The sequence below is a fragment of the Meles meles genome, chromosome 13, assembly GCF_922984935.1.
Source record: "Meles meles chromosome 13, mMelMel3.1 paternal haplotype, whole genome shotgun sequence".
In the NCBI taxonomy this organism is placed as follows: domain Eukaryota; kingdom Metazoa; phylum Chordata; class Mammalia; order Carnivora; family Mustelidae; genus Meles; species Meles meles.
This window is the reverse complement of record NC_060078.1, coordinates 60,659,292-60,674,790: the sequence shown is the minus strand read 5'-3', so window position 1 is coordinate 60,674,790 and position 15,499 is coordinate 60,659,292. Positions and strand designations below refer to the sequence as shown.

General features: G+C 44.2%; 1 protein-coding gene across 4 annotated transcripts in view; it reads left to right on the top strand.

Moving 5' to 3' along the window:
- The first annotated feature begins 215 nt into the window (after positions 1-215).
- FBXW4 (F-box and WD repeat domain containing 4) overlaps positions 216-15,499 on the top strand; it is an 80,899-nt gene continuing 65,615 nt past the window's right edge. The window contains exon 1 of one of the 4 annotated variants that reach the window (XM_046026193.1): positions 216-1,301. In XM_046026193.1, coding sequence (XP_045882149.1) covers positions 364-1,301 — 938 coding nt within the window. In that variant the 5' untranslated portion in view covers positions 216-363. The remainder of the gene's footprint in view (positions 1,302-15,499) is intronic. The other 3 variants (XM_046026194.1, XM_046026192.1, XM_046026191.1) reach the window with 3 other exon arrangements.

Sequence of the window (15,499 nt, the reverse complement as noted above, 5' to 3'; positions counted from 1 at the left end):
TCCTGATAACATCACTGGGAGTTACAGATTCAGGATCTAGAGGACTGCAGCCTCCCCAAATGTCTAAAACACTAACTCACGGCCCGGACCGGGTTCCTACCCTGTGGGAGGACCTGGCCTAAGGAAAGTGCCAAGTTCCAGAGCTGCGGTGTCGGGGGGGGGGGGGGGGGGGGGGGCTGGGAAGTGGCCTGTCAAAAGGAGGCATCACCCAAGGAAGAGGAGGGCTCCTAGAGAGGGAGGGCCACCCAAGTGGATGCTTCTTGAGGGCAGAGGTACTACTAGGTAGATTCGTAGAAGGCGGAAAGCTTTTCTTGGGGTCTTTGGCGCCCCGCAGCCGGCCTCGCACGCCAGACGAATGAATGCATGTGCTTCCATCCGGCGTTCCAGTCGGCCCTGCCCATGGGGGAGGGGGTCCGCTCCCTGGCCTGGCCCGAACCCCGCAGCGGCTCCATGGCCGCGGGTGTGAGGGGCGGGCCCAGGTCTCGGCCCGCGCCGCCCCATGTGACCCGGTCCGACATGGTGTCGCCTCCTCCCGGGGCGGCGGCGGCTCGCCTCTGCTTCGGGCTGGGCCCGCGGCCGCTCATGGGCAGCCAGGGCCACCCGGGGCCGCCCGGGAACGGCGGGCCGGGCGAAGGCGAGGGCGGGGAGGCGAGGAAATTGCAGGAAGGGAGGGTTGCGAGGGGGAAGCGAAGGAAGGGGAAGGGGAAGGGAAAAGCGGGAGTAGGGCAGGGCGGAAGAGGAAGCGGGGCGGAAGGGAAGCCGGGGCTGCAGAAAGCGAAGGAGGCAGCGGGGCTGGGGGCCGAGGCAGGAGCCAGGGCAGGCCCGCGGGAGGAAGGAGAGGGAGGCGGAAACGTGGAGGAAGGGGCGAGAAGGATCGTGCGGGGAGATGAGGGGAGCGCAGGGGCAGGGAGGGAGGCTAGAGGAAGAGGTGATGGGAAGAAGGAATGGAAAGTCAGGCCTGGGCGGCGGGAGGACGCGAGGCCGGGGAGAGCGCAGGGACGAGGGGCTCAGGCTTGGGGCTGCATCGCAGGGGCTGGGGCGGCAGGGGTGGCCGTGGCGGCGGCGGCCGAGGAGGAGGCAGCGGCCAGGGAGCCGGCCGGCCGCCCCGCTGCGGGGCCAGCGCTCTTGCGCCTGCCGGAGGAGCTGCTGCTGCTCATCTGCTCCTACCTGGACATGCGGGCCCTCGGCCGCCTGGCGCAGGTGTGCCGCTGGCTGCGGCGCTTCACCAGCTGCGACCTGCTCTGGCGCCGGATAGCCCGGGCCTCGCTCAACTCCGGCTTCACGCGGCTCGGCACCGACCTGTAAGCGCCCGCTCACCCGCCCGCTCCCCGCCCCGGGCCGGCCAGCGTCCCGGGAAAGGGCGGGGCGCCGCGGCCTGGTCGGCCCGGGGTTGTGTCGCACCCCGAGGCGAGGCCCAAACCCGGCCTCGGCGGGGACCCCTCCCCAAGGGCCCCTCTCCTATCGGAGCCCTCCCCCCTCCGCCCCCAGGAAGCCTCCCTTGAGCATCCTTCAGTTGGTACCCTCCTTGGGCAGCTTCTCAAAATTAGCCATCTTAAGCACTGCCTTCAGCTTGTTAATTGTCTTCCCTCGCAGATGGTAACTGGCCGGGTGCCTCAGCACCCCCAGGAGCCAGGCTGGTCTGAGGCTTCCCACGCCTCCTTGGGTCCAAGTGTAGGACCCAAGGCTACTGTGTGGCCTATCAGAACGTTGTTATGGACATTCATCCGCTCACCCTCTTCTGAAGGTTGTTAGGCTGCAGGACTCAGATAAAATCGAATATGGAGAAAAGGGCTCAGACCTGAAAAGAACGCCCCTGGTCCAAGTGTCAACTGTAGTTTGACTTGATACAGGCAGAATGACACAAAAAAGGGTGCCTGCTTATGGCAGGGGACTGGTTTAGGTGGTATACAAAGGCATGGTACTGCAGTCCCGCCTGTTTTGGGTAGATCTGAGACCTGTGAGTGGAAAATGTACTTGAACCATTTGAGCTGTTGAATAGGAAGGGGGAAAAAAAAAATAGAATTGGGTGAGTAAAAGCTTTTAGATTGCACCTAAAACTCCATCCAATTTGGGTTTTAAGAAGTAATTCTAAAACAGTATAACAACATTAGTTCTTTAATCTGCAAAGCACTATAATACCACTACCTTTAGGCAACTATTCATTATTTAAAATTACTTTTCAGTTGCATACTTCTTCCCCCATCTCAGTTGCTGTTTTACTGATCCTGCCAGAATAGGTGCATAATAAATGTTTGTAAACTCTATCATAATGAGATTAAAAACATTCCTCTAATATTAAACTTTAATGTGTCCAGATTTTTGCTATTATAAACAACAGTGAAATGAATAAAGCATTTTTGGGTAACAGCTTTTGAGATACGTCACATACCACACATTTTTAAATTAGTTCCTTAGGATAAATGCTCAAGATGGGCATTATTGGATCAAAGGTTATGGTTTGTAAAATTCTACTAAGTTACGGTGGCACCAGCAAAGAATCATTAAACCTGTTGCATGTGAAAATTTAAAAATCTGCTAAAATGGTCTTATGATTGTATCCCAAAGTTTTATTTTTTACTTTTTTTTTTTTTACACTACTGACCCCAATAAATATTTTTCCATGTGTTTGTTTCACCTGTGAGATCATCTGTACATAGGCTTTGCCCATTTATTATTGGGGTCTTGATGTTTTTCTCATAAATTTGGAATCCCGTGGTTCATAGATACTAGGCTCTCATCTGTCATCTTTGATGCAAATATTTTCTCCAGTCTTTTTTACTTTATTATTTTTAGCCTGTAGAAGTTTTACACTTAAATATGTCAGAATCTGTCAGTCTTGTCATTTTTTTCTTTTTTTACCCCAAAGCTGAGAAATTTACAATTTCTCCACATACCTGACGAATCTTCTTTTTGATATTCTGCTGGCTTTCTTATATTTGATTTTTTTAAGATAGTTAACACTTTCATCAATATCAGTTTTATTCTAGTGCAAGGGTGAATTTACCTTCTCTTTTTTCCCCTAAACGGCTACCTGGTTATCACTATACCTTTTGTTAAATAATTCTCTTTCACTTTGTTTTAGAAAGCTTATGTTGTCAGTCATTAAGTTTAGGTGTGTATAGACACACACACACACACACACACACACACATCTGAACTTCATTTGTTCTGAAGATATATTTTTCCATTTTCTTACTGTTTTAAATATTGTTATTTTTTGGTAGAATCTGATAGTGGTTAGGGTTAGATTTATCCTTTTCATGTGGTGTGTCAGGTCTCCATTTCCATTCAACTCCCCAGCAAAAAAAATTCTGTGCCTTTTCAAAAGTTTCTGTTGTTTTCACTGTAAAGTTCTTACATATCTATTGCCAAGTTTATTCCTAAGTATTCCTGTATATGTTATGTATTTTGTTTTTATTGTGAATGCAGTCTCTTTTTCAGTATGTTTTTCACCTGGGTGTTACTAATGATGTGCAAGGTTACTATAATCTTTTGTAAATTTTGATCCTGATTATTTTGTTTTTTATTCTAGTATGATTTTGTCTAGTTATCTAGTCAGGTTTGTTATCTAGTATGATGATAATGATTCTTTGGGATCTTTTGGCATGCAGTCTTGTTACCTTCATTTCTTATAAGAAAAATTCTTTCAAAGGACCGATCGGTTGACCTTTAAGGGAAGTTGGCTAAAGTGACTGAAACCCAAGCCAGCTAAGGCAAAGCTTTCTTTTCTTATAGAGACTGAATGAATGAAAGAATTGATGTTTATTTTTCTTTCCTTTTCAAATGCTCTAAAAGAGAGATAATGGGAATGAGTGTTCGTTCTGTGAGCAAAAACAACAAAATGAAAATGAGTTTATGGTATAAAGTGCTTTGAGACTGTCAGGTGATATGGCTTTATTATTTATTAGCCATGTGTGTTTTGATTTCTTGCCCATGTCCTAGGATGGGGTATCTCTGACCTTCTAGGGAAGTTGTTTTACCACAGCACTTGATAAAGAGCAGGGTCACTGCTCATGTTTTCTGAGCTGAGGGAAGAAGTTATGCGTGTTACAGCAGGTGGAGAGAATGTTTACCAGTGTGGTCTGTTTCTGGACAGCTGCAGAGACGTGATAAGCCACCAAGAGAGGTGGTTGTCATCCACGGAGGGAGACAGCATACACCCCAGTCCTCTAAGGGCGTCAGAGAGCCTGGGCCCAAAGTATAATGAGACTATGGCTGCTTGGATAGTGGCAGGACAGTAGTTTATGATTTGGGCTAATTATCTGCAGGCTGGACAGTGGGCTGTTTTTATGAGCACAGCACAAAACTTCATTTAATCAGAAGTTATACAGCCTCACTGGACCTGAGTTTTATCATCTATAAAGAATTTTATACTTTTACATTTTACTGCCCAGTAAAACGAGGCTTAAATGTACGAATGTAGAAGAACCAACACAGTGTCCAGCACATAGTAGGCATTCAATAAATTGTTGTGAAATGGAACTTTTTAATTGCTTGGCTTCTCTAGTCCATATTTAGCAAAAGAGATGGTTTGAATTGGAGGTGCTACTGAAAGACAGGAGGTGGGAGAAAACACACACACACACAAAGCTTAGCTTCTCACCTGTCCTGAATGTTTTTGGAAGCATGACAGCAGAACCTGTGGGCCTAGGGTCTGCACTCCCTGCTGTAAGAGCCTCTTGATTCTCAGAAACACAAACTGCTAAGGTTTACTGACCTTCCGGCCCAGGGCAAGTCCCATTCAGTTTGGCTGTTCCTAACTGATCATAGCTTTGCTGAGTAAGATGAACTGCTTTGGTTCCTTGTGATTTGTTAATGGTCTTATACTTGTGCTTGAAGGCATTTTGGCCACTTTAAAACCACAAACAAATAATTTGCTTCCCTTCAGGCCTCTTGCCCAAACAGTGAACATGGGTAGTTATCCTGAGCTTTTAAAAAAAAGTGAACACAAAGACAGTTTGAGTCAGGTTTAAAATCATCTGGTTTAAAATCAGTTTTCTTTGAAGGTTTTATGAAGCCTGGGGGAATAGAAATATCTTTAATATAAAAATCAAGGAAATGTTTCATATAGTGGTCTTTTAAGTTTTCCCTGAAGAGTAGGGGGGGAAGCTAACCTAGTTCGGTCTTCAAGAGCAAATGAGTGAAATTTAACCCTGTCAGTTTATAATGAAGGCTAAATGCAAGAAGTAGACAGGCAGTATGACAGGTGGAAGAACAGAGTTCTAAAACTGAAAGTTCTAATACTGAAAATGAACAAGAGCAGAGAATACAGTATAGCTGTTTATATAATCTAAGAGTTTTTTAAAGATACTTTTGCCAGTCTCATGTTAATTCCTCCCAAATTAAGTCCTGTGTGTTTTCAACTTGAATTTTATTTTAGCTATCCTTTGCGCAATAGCTGGTACACCCTTGCATTTGCCTGTGGTGGATTTGCCTAGAATTAACAATGGGTGTTTAGGAAGTAAGTGTCTGAGGGGTTTGCCCTGGCATGTACATTCATTCCTCAGCCAGGGTCTTGCAGGCTTGGAGCTCTTTGAGCCCGGGGAACAGGGTATCTATTTCAGTGATGATTAACGTCCAAAGTGGTGAGATGGACACAGATAAGCAGAGTGTGTTTGTTTGTTTTAAAATGATTGCACCTAAGAGCATTTTTTGGGTCTAGAAAGCATAAAATTTCCTTTCCTAACTCTGACCTGGCGAAGGCATTGTTGCCTGGTTACATTTAAGGTCTGAACAGTGATTTTCAGAAAACAATTAGCAACTTAAAATAGCTTAGGCTTTCTCCTTTGCCTTCCTGCCTTACCTAGGAAGGGGAGTCACTTAACTTGTTCTGTAGTTGATTGAAAATTTCATAGTTGCATGTATTTCTCTTTAGCCTTTCTGGAAAGGCTTTATTTTGAATCGTTTTGTGAGTTAATAAAAGCTGAGTTCAGTCCACAGGCTTAAAATAAATAAAACAATACACCTGTGGAAGCAGGAAAGGGTCTAGTGCAATTAGTACCTCCCAATGCAAACTGGAAGAACGGAAGAAGCCTTTTCTTCCAAGACCGTGTGAGAATATAGCGCTGCTTATATCCTTTCCAGTCTTCTAAAACTTGAGTGGTAGGGGATGAATTTCCTAACATTCAAGGCAGAAACATGGAGGAAACCCAAAATCTTCACGGTCTGTAAGATGAGCAGCTCCTATTGGGACGAGATCTCTGAAGATATTTCATTGCCCCATACTTTGAATTTTCTGTGTCTAGCACCTTCCCCTCAGGTAAAGATTGTGAGCTGCTAAAATCAAAATGACAGTGAAGTTACTGAGGAACCATACAGATTTTAAAAAAATTATTCTTGAGACAATAGGGAAGAATTATCTTTGTGTGACAATGTAATCTTAGCTTTGGGTTGACCCTAGCGCTGGGTTCATCTCTGGTTCTGACTCAGAACTATGGAACAGGGAGTATATAAGTAGACTCTTCTTCTTCTTTTTTTTTTTTTTTAAAGATTTTATTTATTTGACAGACAGAAATCACAAGCAGGCAGAGAGAGGAGGAGGAAGCAGGCTCCCTGCCAAGCAGAGAGCCCGACGCGGGGCTCGATCCCAGGACTCTGGGATCATGACCTGAGCCGAAGGCAGAGGCTTTAACCCACTGAGCCACCCAGGCACCCCTAGGTAGACTCTTCTTAAGGCCAGTAAATGTTGAAAATTTAAGATGATATCAGCTGTTTGGAAAAGTGAGGACAGAGTCAAGTTTTGAATTTTCTGGAAAATTGGCATACCCCTCACTCTGATCTACAGAAACAGATTTTGGCTCAGCTCCAGAATTTATCTCAGGTGAGTTAACCATCAGACAAGGTTGAGAATCCAAAGATTTGGTTTCTTTCTTTTTTAAGATTTTATTTATTTATTTGACAGAGAGAGAGCACAAGCAGGGGGAGTGGCAGGCGGAGGGATGGGGAGAAGCAGGCTCTCCAGCTGAGCAGGAAGCCCGACACGGGGCTCGATCTTAGGACCCTAGGATTATGACCTGAGCCGAAGGTAGACGCTTAACTGATTGAGCCACCCAGGAGCCCTAGATTTGGTTTATTGAGGAAAGTCCTTTCTGTTCAGCAGTCTTGCTCAGATTTGAACAGAATTCAGATGGAAATCTAGTTATAGTCAGTGGAAATGAGGCAGTTGTGCTAATTAAGAATATGTTTGTGAATCCCAAATCATGTGAGTGCTTGAACTGATCTAAAGCCGAGGATGAGACTGTCTGCAGAAAGAATTTATCTCTTGTTAGAGGTTTAGCTGCCTTGTCTCAACTCTGAGTCAGTTCTCCGTTAGACCCAAACCATCTTCATTGCCCTCCCTAGAGGTCTGGGCCACCCAATGGGCCCTGGGCTGCCCCTCTTTAGCCCACAATTAATTGCCAGTACATTCTTTCTTCTTCTCCTTCTTTTTGGTATTTGACATGAGCTCAAATTGCTGAGAAAGGTGACAACTGTGAAATGAAGACAGGGCTTAGAGACACCTTAAAAAATACATGCAAGGGCCACTAAATGACAAGAGCAGACCGCCAGGCTCTTTCAAAACATCGCCACGTCTGTTGACTTTCCATTCCTTGTCTGCAGCACAAAATTGGAGGTCAAAGAATCATAGGAGTTAGAGATGGAAAAGACATTTGGGGTCAGCCAGTTCATCCCTCCACCTTCTTCTGCCCCTGATTCTGAATCATTCCTTACATTATATTTTCTCCCTCAGCTCTTGTACAGTTTTCACGGTCTTTCCTCAACCCCGGCTGTCACCTTTGGGGAATGACGCTGGAGACTCCATCCAGTTTCTCCTCAGCAGAGAGAGATATTGCCTTTGCTCCCAGTTGACATTCATGAACTTCTTTGTTGGTGGTCTCCGCTGAGATGCTGAAGAGTAGAGGGAGTCTCTCCCCTGCCTGGTGATGCGGCTTTTCTACCAGAACCGAAGCGCATTTAGTGTCTGATGATGTTGGGGAAAGGGAGAGGGCTGGGATGTGGTGTAGTCATTGCTGAATTTGTTCCTAGACTTTTGCTTTTCAAGGCTTTTGACCTGAAAGGAGGTGTGTGTGTGTGTGTGTGTGTGTGTGTGTGTGTGTGCGCAAGGCATGTGGTTTTGGGGAGGTGGACAGAGACAAGGAGATTATACTGACTAGGAGTTTGGTAAATCCAAACTTGGAAGTTGGTGGGTTAAGCAAACAAATAAAAGATTCTAGTAGAGGACTGTTTCAAGAAACGCATGTTAGTGAAGACACAGAGTGGGGGCTTACTATACACAGCTTTCAGCTTATGGTCAAATGGAGAAGATCAGATAGGTAGAGGCAAATGTTTTGGACTAGGGGATGCTGTCGTTTTTGGGGTCTCTCCTCGCTTTAAGAAAGTAGGGAGAGACAAGTCTTATGTTCACTGGCTGCCTGGTTGGGCGGGGGGAATGGTCATTTTTAGAGGCAGCTTTGGAAGGTTACCCCAGCTCCCCATCTTGTTCCAGCAGCTGTTGGGAGCAGTCCGGAGGGGGTATTATGTTTCTTCTGGTAACTCAGCCAAGAATGAGAGGAAATCCACAATCTGTGGGCTTTTGGGGGGGGGGGAACAGGGATGGGGTGGCAGGTGATGGGACAGGGAAATTAAATTGTTTTATAATAAATATGTTGAGATACTTTCCTGGAAAGCTCTTTCACCAGTAGGAATGATATTTCCCTTGCTCATGAGCTTGTTATGGGTTCTTTCTCTGCAGAGAAGGGGAAATAGTCTTCTTCCAGTACATCTTTTTCTTTCTTTCCTGTAGCTCCAGTGTTGACCTCCCATGTTTCGGGGGAGGGGGATTTTTTTTTTTTTTTAAAGAAAGTCCATATTGAAAAGGTGAGTCAAGATTCAGATACAGGTGCTGCTGTGTGAGCCCAAGAGGGGCCTCTCTTTAGAAGTGAGTTACTAAAGAAGAACCTCTCATTTATCTGGTACCTTGGCTGCAGTTTGACTTTATCATACTGGCCTTGAAACTGGAGATGTAAAAACTTTCTGGGTGGCGTCTGGTTCATGTTCTTTCCATCCCTTCATCCAGGTTGGAAGGGCACCAGGGATTTTGAAGTCTGGCTACTTGGGCTGAGAACCTGTTTTAGTGATTAATATGGAACACAGTTGCAAGATTAAAAACAATAAAAAACAACCCTGAGAAACAGAGCAGTGTAATTATTCCTTACATTTCAGATGGGGAGCCCAGGGAAAAGTCATTTTCAAGGTATGAGAGCAAAGTCCACTTGTGAAGCTGCTAGTGCCTAATTCATGACTCACTGAGAGGATGGCCTGTTCACAAAAAAATAGTAGCATCTTTCTTGCTGTTGTTTATGCTCAGAAACTGCTAGATCAGCCTTTCTGAAAGTTGTACTGTGGGATTCATGAAAAAACTTACTCTGTGATCAAATGAGTATGGGAAATGCTGTGCTCCGTATCACTTCTTCTGGAGGTTCACAATGCCTGTTGGTAAATGAAAGACACTGAGAAGTCCTGCAGTCAAGAGACCTGTTTAATTTTGTTTCAGCCAGCATTGTCTAAAGTGTTCGACCATAAATTTTTCCCATTGCTTAATATTTCTTAACATCTTGGAGAACATACACAGTCAAGTGCCTTGCAAATACAGAACTTGACCAATAGTAGGAGGAAATGAAGGTGAGTGTGAACACAGTCCTAAATCCTATATTCAGGGTTATGAATTGAGGTTATACCTAGAGCTTCTGAAACTTCTTTGGACAGCTTTGACATGTGGTACCACATTAAGGTAATTTATCTGCTCAAGTTCCTTCCCTTGAGCTTCTGTAGCATAAGAATTTGGAGGCTTTGGTTGAATTCCTAAAGGTGTGGTGTATTATACATTTTTAGGAAGGGACTTTGGAGCTAGAGGGTAGTGTGTCTGGGCTCCTGAAAAGCTACAAGTATTGTTGAAAGTGTGACTTGCCAAAGGGAGGATTTACTTAAGTGGTTCCTAAACAGTAACTATCAAAATACCTATTATGATAGGCCCAGGGTTCTCCCATTTTGTGTCTAGGACATACTTTTATATGGTGTTAGAATTTTTGGTAGTACATGAAAGGATTAAAAGGTAAATTTAAAAAAAAAACCAAGTTTTAGAAAGTTGAAAACCTGTACATTTATTTATTCACCATCTGGTAGGTTCCTGTTCCAGTAGAATTGTTTACTGCCCTGATCTTGTTCTCTTACATCCATTCATATACCTTCCTCCAACACGCTACCTTTATCTCATTTGCAGCAAATCGGGCCAGGGGCCACGTTGTGGCTCAGTGGTTTGTCTGAAATCTTCATGAAAGTGGGTGGATCTCGAGTTGAATGAAAGTCAATTCTATAAATTGTTTGAAGTGTGATGGCACAGTTGTTCGGGGGTCCTGGTATACCACTGCTCTGCAGCATGCCGGTTGGGATGTACTTTTACAAGTACTAAGAGCTAAGACTTGATCCTGTGGAATTTAGGACTGTACAGGACAAACAAGACATAAAGCCGCAGAAAGTTAATAGTGCCTCAGTTTGTGGTACGTTCAGTCCAGGGGTTCACACGAGAGGGAGAGGGCTGTTTGCAGGACTTAGGAAAGTAGAGATGTAACCTGGATCTTGAAGAATGGGTGAATTTGACTAGTGACCAGAACAGAAAAGCAAGCATTTGTCTGGGACAGGGTAGGCTGGTGCTGACAATTCAGGAGATGGTATAAGGGTAGGAATGAATGTAGAAGAGATGGGCTTGGCCAGAGTTCGCCTGTGTGCAGGGACAGGTGGGTCTGCTGCCTCATCTTGTGCATGGTCCTCTCATCACTGTGGGGAACAGTCTCACTTCACCCTGGCTGTTGGGGCTGTGTCCCTGTTTCGTGGCCAGAAGAGTAAGCAGTTTAACACAATATAGTGATTATTCATTGATTTAAAAAAATCTTATTTGGGGTGCCTGGGTGGCTCAGTCTGTTGAGCGTCTGACTCTTGATTTCGGCTCAGATCATGGTTTCGGCTCAGGTCATGGTTTCCTGGTGGTGGGATTGAGCCCCATGTCCAGCTCTGTCTTGGGTGTGGAGCCTGCTTAGGATTCTCTCTCTTCCTCTCTCCTTCTCTGCCCCTCCCTCACCTTGTGCTTGGTCTCTCCCTCACGATCTCAAACAAACAAACAAATAAATAAATAAATATTTTTTTAAAATCTTAATTATAGGCCTCAGCTGCTGAGGCCATTGGAAGATTTGACCCAATGCAAGTGTAAATGAAGAGTGAGAAGTGTCCTTGGACTGTTTAAATACTTGTACACTGCCTTCCTAGCGCCATAGCCCTTGCCTGAGCCTTTTAACCTGGGTGTTAGCATTTTAAAAGGACCCCTCAGGAGTTCTGGCCATTGACTGACTGTCTCCTCCCCAGATGGGAACTGTTGGCCAGACTGTGACTAGTCAACGTTTGTACCACCAAAGACTCTTATTTTGTGGTTTAAAAAGAATAAAATTAACTACATTAAAAAAAAAAAAAAACTTGTACATTAAAGCCAGATTCTTAGTACTGGTAGAAAGTAGAGTAGGCACAGGCAGTACAAGGGACAGTCTTTCTGGAAAACAGGATCAAATAAATCAAGAGGCAAGGTTAAAATTCCAAGCCGTGAGCATCATTCTGAATAGTCCCGTCTCCCCTCCTTAGCCCCGGTGCCCTGAGATGGCCTTGTTCTCCGTTTGTGGACAGGCTCCCCACCTTTGCCAGCGTTCCCGAATCAGCAGGGACTAAGGCTTATGGAAGTCATGCCAGTCATGCAGGGCGGTGGCCTCCACGGCATCCAGGGGAGCCGAACTGCAGGATGGGGCAGAGAGGAAAACTGAGTTGGGATCCAGGAGTTTCAGACCTCCCTGAGATACCTCCGTTTCCGTTCCTTCAGCACAAGGCATTTCTATTCAGATGAGGTTTATTTATTTGCTTTGAGTTTGCCGGGTGAAGGAGGAGACGTGAAATGAAAGGGGACTCTAGATAACTGCCTAGATTAATTTCTGTCCCTCTGGACTCGCTGGTTGCCAAGATTTTAAGGGGCCCCATAGCTTACCACGGGTGCATGTTGTGTTGTTTTTGTTTAAAATAGGTCTTGCGCCCAGGAATGCAGTCAGACTGTAATGGTGACTAAGAGCCGGAAAGCTGAGAGGGAGGGGGCCCAAGTGGAAAATGAGCCTGAGGCAAGAGAAGGTGGGCTGGGAAAATGAAGTTCCACCAGGCCCACAGGCCGGTTAGGGATTCTAACCCTGCATTAACAGCCCCTTGAGAGGTTTATTTACAGGGCACTAATCATTTTCGGGGGGAGCACTCCCACTTTAAACCAGCAAGTGTGTTGGAGAAACAGCCAACCAGAGAGCATTTCCAAGGTGGGAACAAGGGTCCTTATTGAATTCCAAGGGGCACCTGCTCCTGTCTTCTTAGGCACGTCTGCTGCCTTGTTCTACCAGCCCCTTTGACTGGACTATGACAGGTCCCAAGGGGGGAGGGAGGAGAGAATGGGTACCTATTTTCAGAGAAAGATTGTTTTATTCCTTCTGATTTTTCAGGTGCTGAAGCCATATGATTTCGCCACCAGCTAGGGAAACTAACCATCAAGAATGATGGAGTGGACAAAAGGGATGAAAAAGCTGAGTTGTTAAGCTACTTTTAACAAAGTGGTACTATTTCTCAAGTCGGAGCCAAAGGGAGTGGCTTGGCAAAGTTGAAATTTGATTTGAAGGGCCAGAGCCAAGTGTTGTGAGGATGGCGTTGGTTGTGGGAGAGGACGCCTGCACCTGCTGTTTGGCAGCAGCTTTTAAAGTTCAACTTTGAAAGTTTCTTGCTGGGGTGATCAGGCCCTTAGGGCAGTGCTTTGACCCTTAGTAAAGTGTCAGCAAATGGCAGTTAAGTGCTCAGAGAGATGAGAGAAGTGTTGTCCTTAACCCAGTTCAGGAAATATATTGATTCTTTCCCCCTTGCTTCCTTCCTGCTGTGATCCAGAATATTCAATTTTTGGTTTCACCTCTACCTCTTAACTTGGACCTAACTCCAGAGGAAAGGTGAGCTACAAAGGATGTCTTCTTTTATAACCTGGGAGAGAAGATTTGACAGGGAGTCTGATCTTTCTCATTAAGAGTTTAATTCTTTGTCCATCCTGTTAACTGTCCTTTGCTCTGCTTAGTTCTCTCTCCATCTGATCACGAGGCTTGCTCTCTAGCATTGTGAAACCGGGGATCGCATTCACCCAGTGACAAATTCACTAACATATTTTAGCTTTAATGTGTGTACACTCAAATCCTTATCATTCAGCCTGAAAGAGGACTACTGTTTGACATTGGAACAATTTTTAATAATTGTAATTAATTAGGAGAAAAATAAATGGTTATTGGATCAGCTTCAGGAATGACACTATTAAGTGGTATTAACTACAACCTGTATTTATATTTATGTAAAAAGAATGAACGTTTTCTGTACTTACACGGTACTTTGTTTTAGTTGTCATTTTAAAAAATCATGATTGTGAGAAATACTGTCCTCATTTCTTGGGGGAAGGTATTGGCCATTAGAGAAGTCAGGTCACCAGAATGCTATAATTTTTTTTTTTTTAATTTATTTGACAGATAGAGAGCACAAGTAGGCAGAGAGGCAGGCAGAGAGATAGGAAAGCATACTCCCTGCTGAGCAGAGAGCCCGATGTGGGGCTGGATCCCAGGACCCTGAGATCATGACCTGAGCTGAGAAGGCAGAGACTTAACCCACTGAGCCACCCAGGTGCCCCCAGAATGCTATAATTAATAAGAGGTTGAACTGGGATTCAGATCCTAGTTTCCTAAGTGTGCGTTCTGGGCTTTTCCCACAACTGCATTGATTCTACTATTTAGTTAAAGGTAAATTGAGAGACCTAATGATCAACAATTATGTGAGAGAGATCTGTATAAATATGTAAGATCTAGAAACCACTGCCAAAGCACCATCTATTTACCTCTTCTGACGTGTTTATGGAGGCGTAATTTTATGTAGCATATCTTCACCTCTGTCTTTATAATTGGATTTCATTTTAAAATTACCATCGCTCGCTATGGTCCTTTCCAAAATGTTTGGCAGTTCCCACATCTGTCATTTTTAGTGGCAGGATATCCATTGCGTGAGTATACTGTTCTCCCCCACAGACAAACATCTGGGCCGTTTCCAGGTTTTAGCTCAAATATATAGCCGCAACTATAAATATCTTCGTAAAAATATATATTTTTCTTTTGAATTATTTCTTGGTGATTTAGTGCTGAAAATGGGAATGCTCAGTCAGAAGCTGTCATTTAACAGTTCTCCTAGACAGAATTCCGTCCTGAAGGGCTGTCCCAGTGTGCTACCTGCCATGTATAACCAAACCCAAAACTTTCATCAAACCAAAGCCAACTTCCTTTTTTTTCTCACCTAGTAATAGATGTGAGATGGCACTTTAATAATTTTTTTAATATGCAAGTCTGTATTAACGTTGTGGGATGTTTCCTCAGCGTTTTTTCTGTGGACACAGTGAGACTGTTCTTATCTGCTGTCGGTTATGGATGAGAGGGCATTGGAGACCGGCTGTTATTCTGGTAGATTTCTGTCAGTCCCTTAAAAGTTTTAGAGATAAAACTTGTACCTATGGTATTGTTAATTTTCCCCTGTATATACTCTGTTGTTTTCATTTTAATCTCTTGTTTTTCTTCTGTGCAGCATTTAACATTTAAACGCTTTAAAATCTTCTAGTTAAAAAAATATTTTAAGGGCACCTAGGTGGCTCAGTCCAGCATCTGCCTTTGGCTCAGGTTATGATCTCAGGGTCCTGGGATCAAGCCCCACATAGGGGCTCCCTGCTCAGCTGGGAATCAGCTTCTCGTTCTGCCCCTACCCCTGCTCATGCTCTCACTCCCCCTCTCTCTCACTCTCTCTAATAAAGTCTTTAAAAATTTTTTTAAATTCACTTTCATTTTAGGAGGATTTATTAAATTGGGTTATGAGATATAATGTAAATCAGTTTTTTTCTCCATTGATAACCCAGTTTTGTCACCAGCATTATTATTTTATTTTTTATCTTTTAAAGGCATTATTATTACTTTAATGAGTATTTTCTTCTTCACCAAAATATTACAGTGTAGAAAAATTGGAAAATACAGAAAAACACAAAGAAAGTAACACACAAAGATGACTATCCACAGTTAACTATTTTATTTTTTTAATTGTTCATTTTATAAATAATTTATAGTGTCAGACCAGTATATTGGTCTGACCATTCCTTCACTGTCCTATAGCATCCCCAGTAAGTGAGGGGAAATGGGACCCAGTTTACTAATATATTTTATTTGATTTTTAAAAAGATTTTATTTATTTATTAGAGAGAGAGAACACAAGTAGGCAGAGAGGCAGGCAGAGAGAGAGGGGGAAGCAGGCTCCCCACTGAGCAAAGAGCCTGATGCGGGGCTTGATCCCAGGACCCTAAAATCATGACCTGAGCCAAAGGCAGAGGCTTAACCCA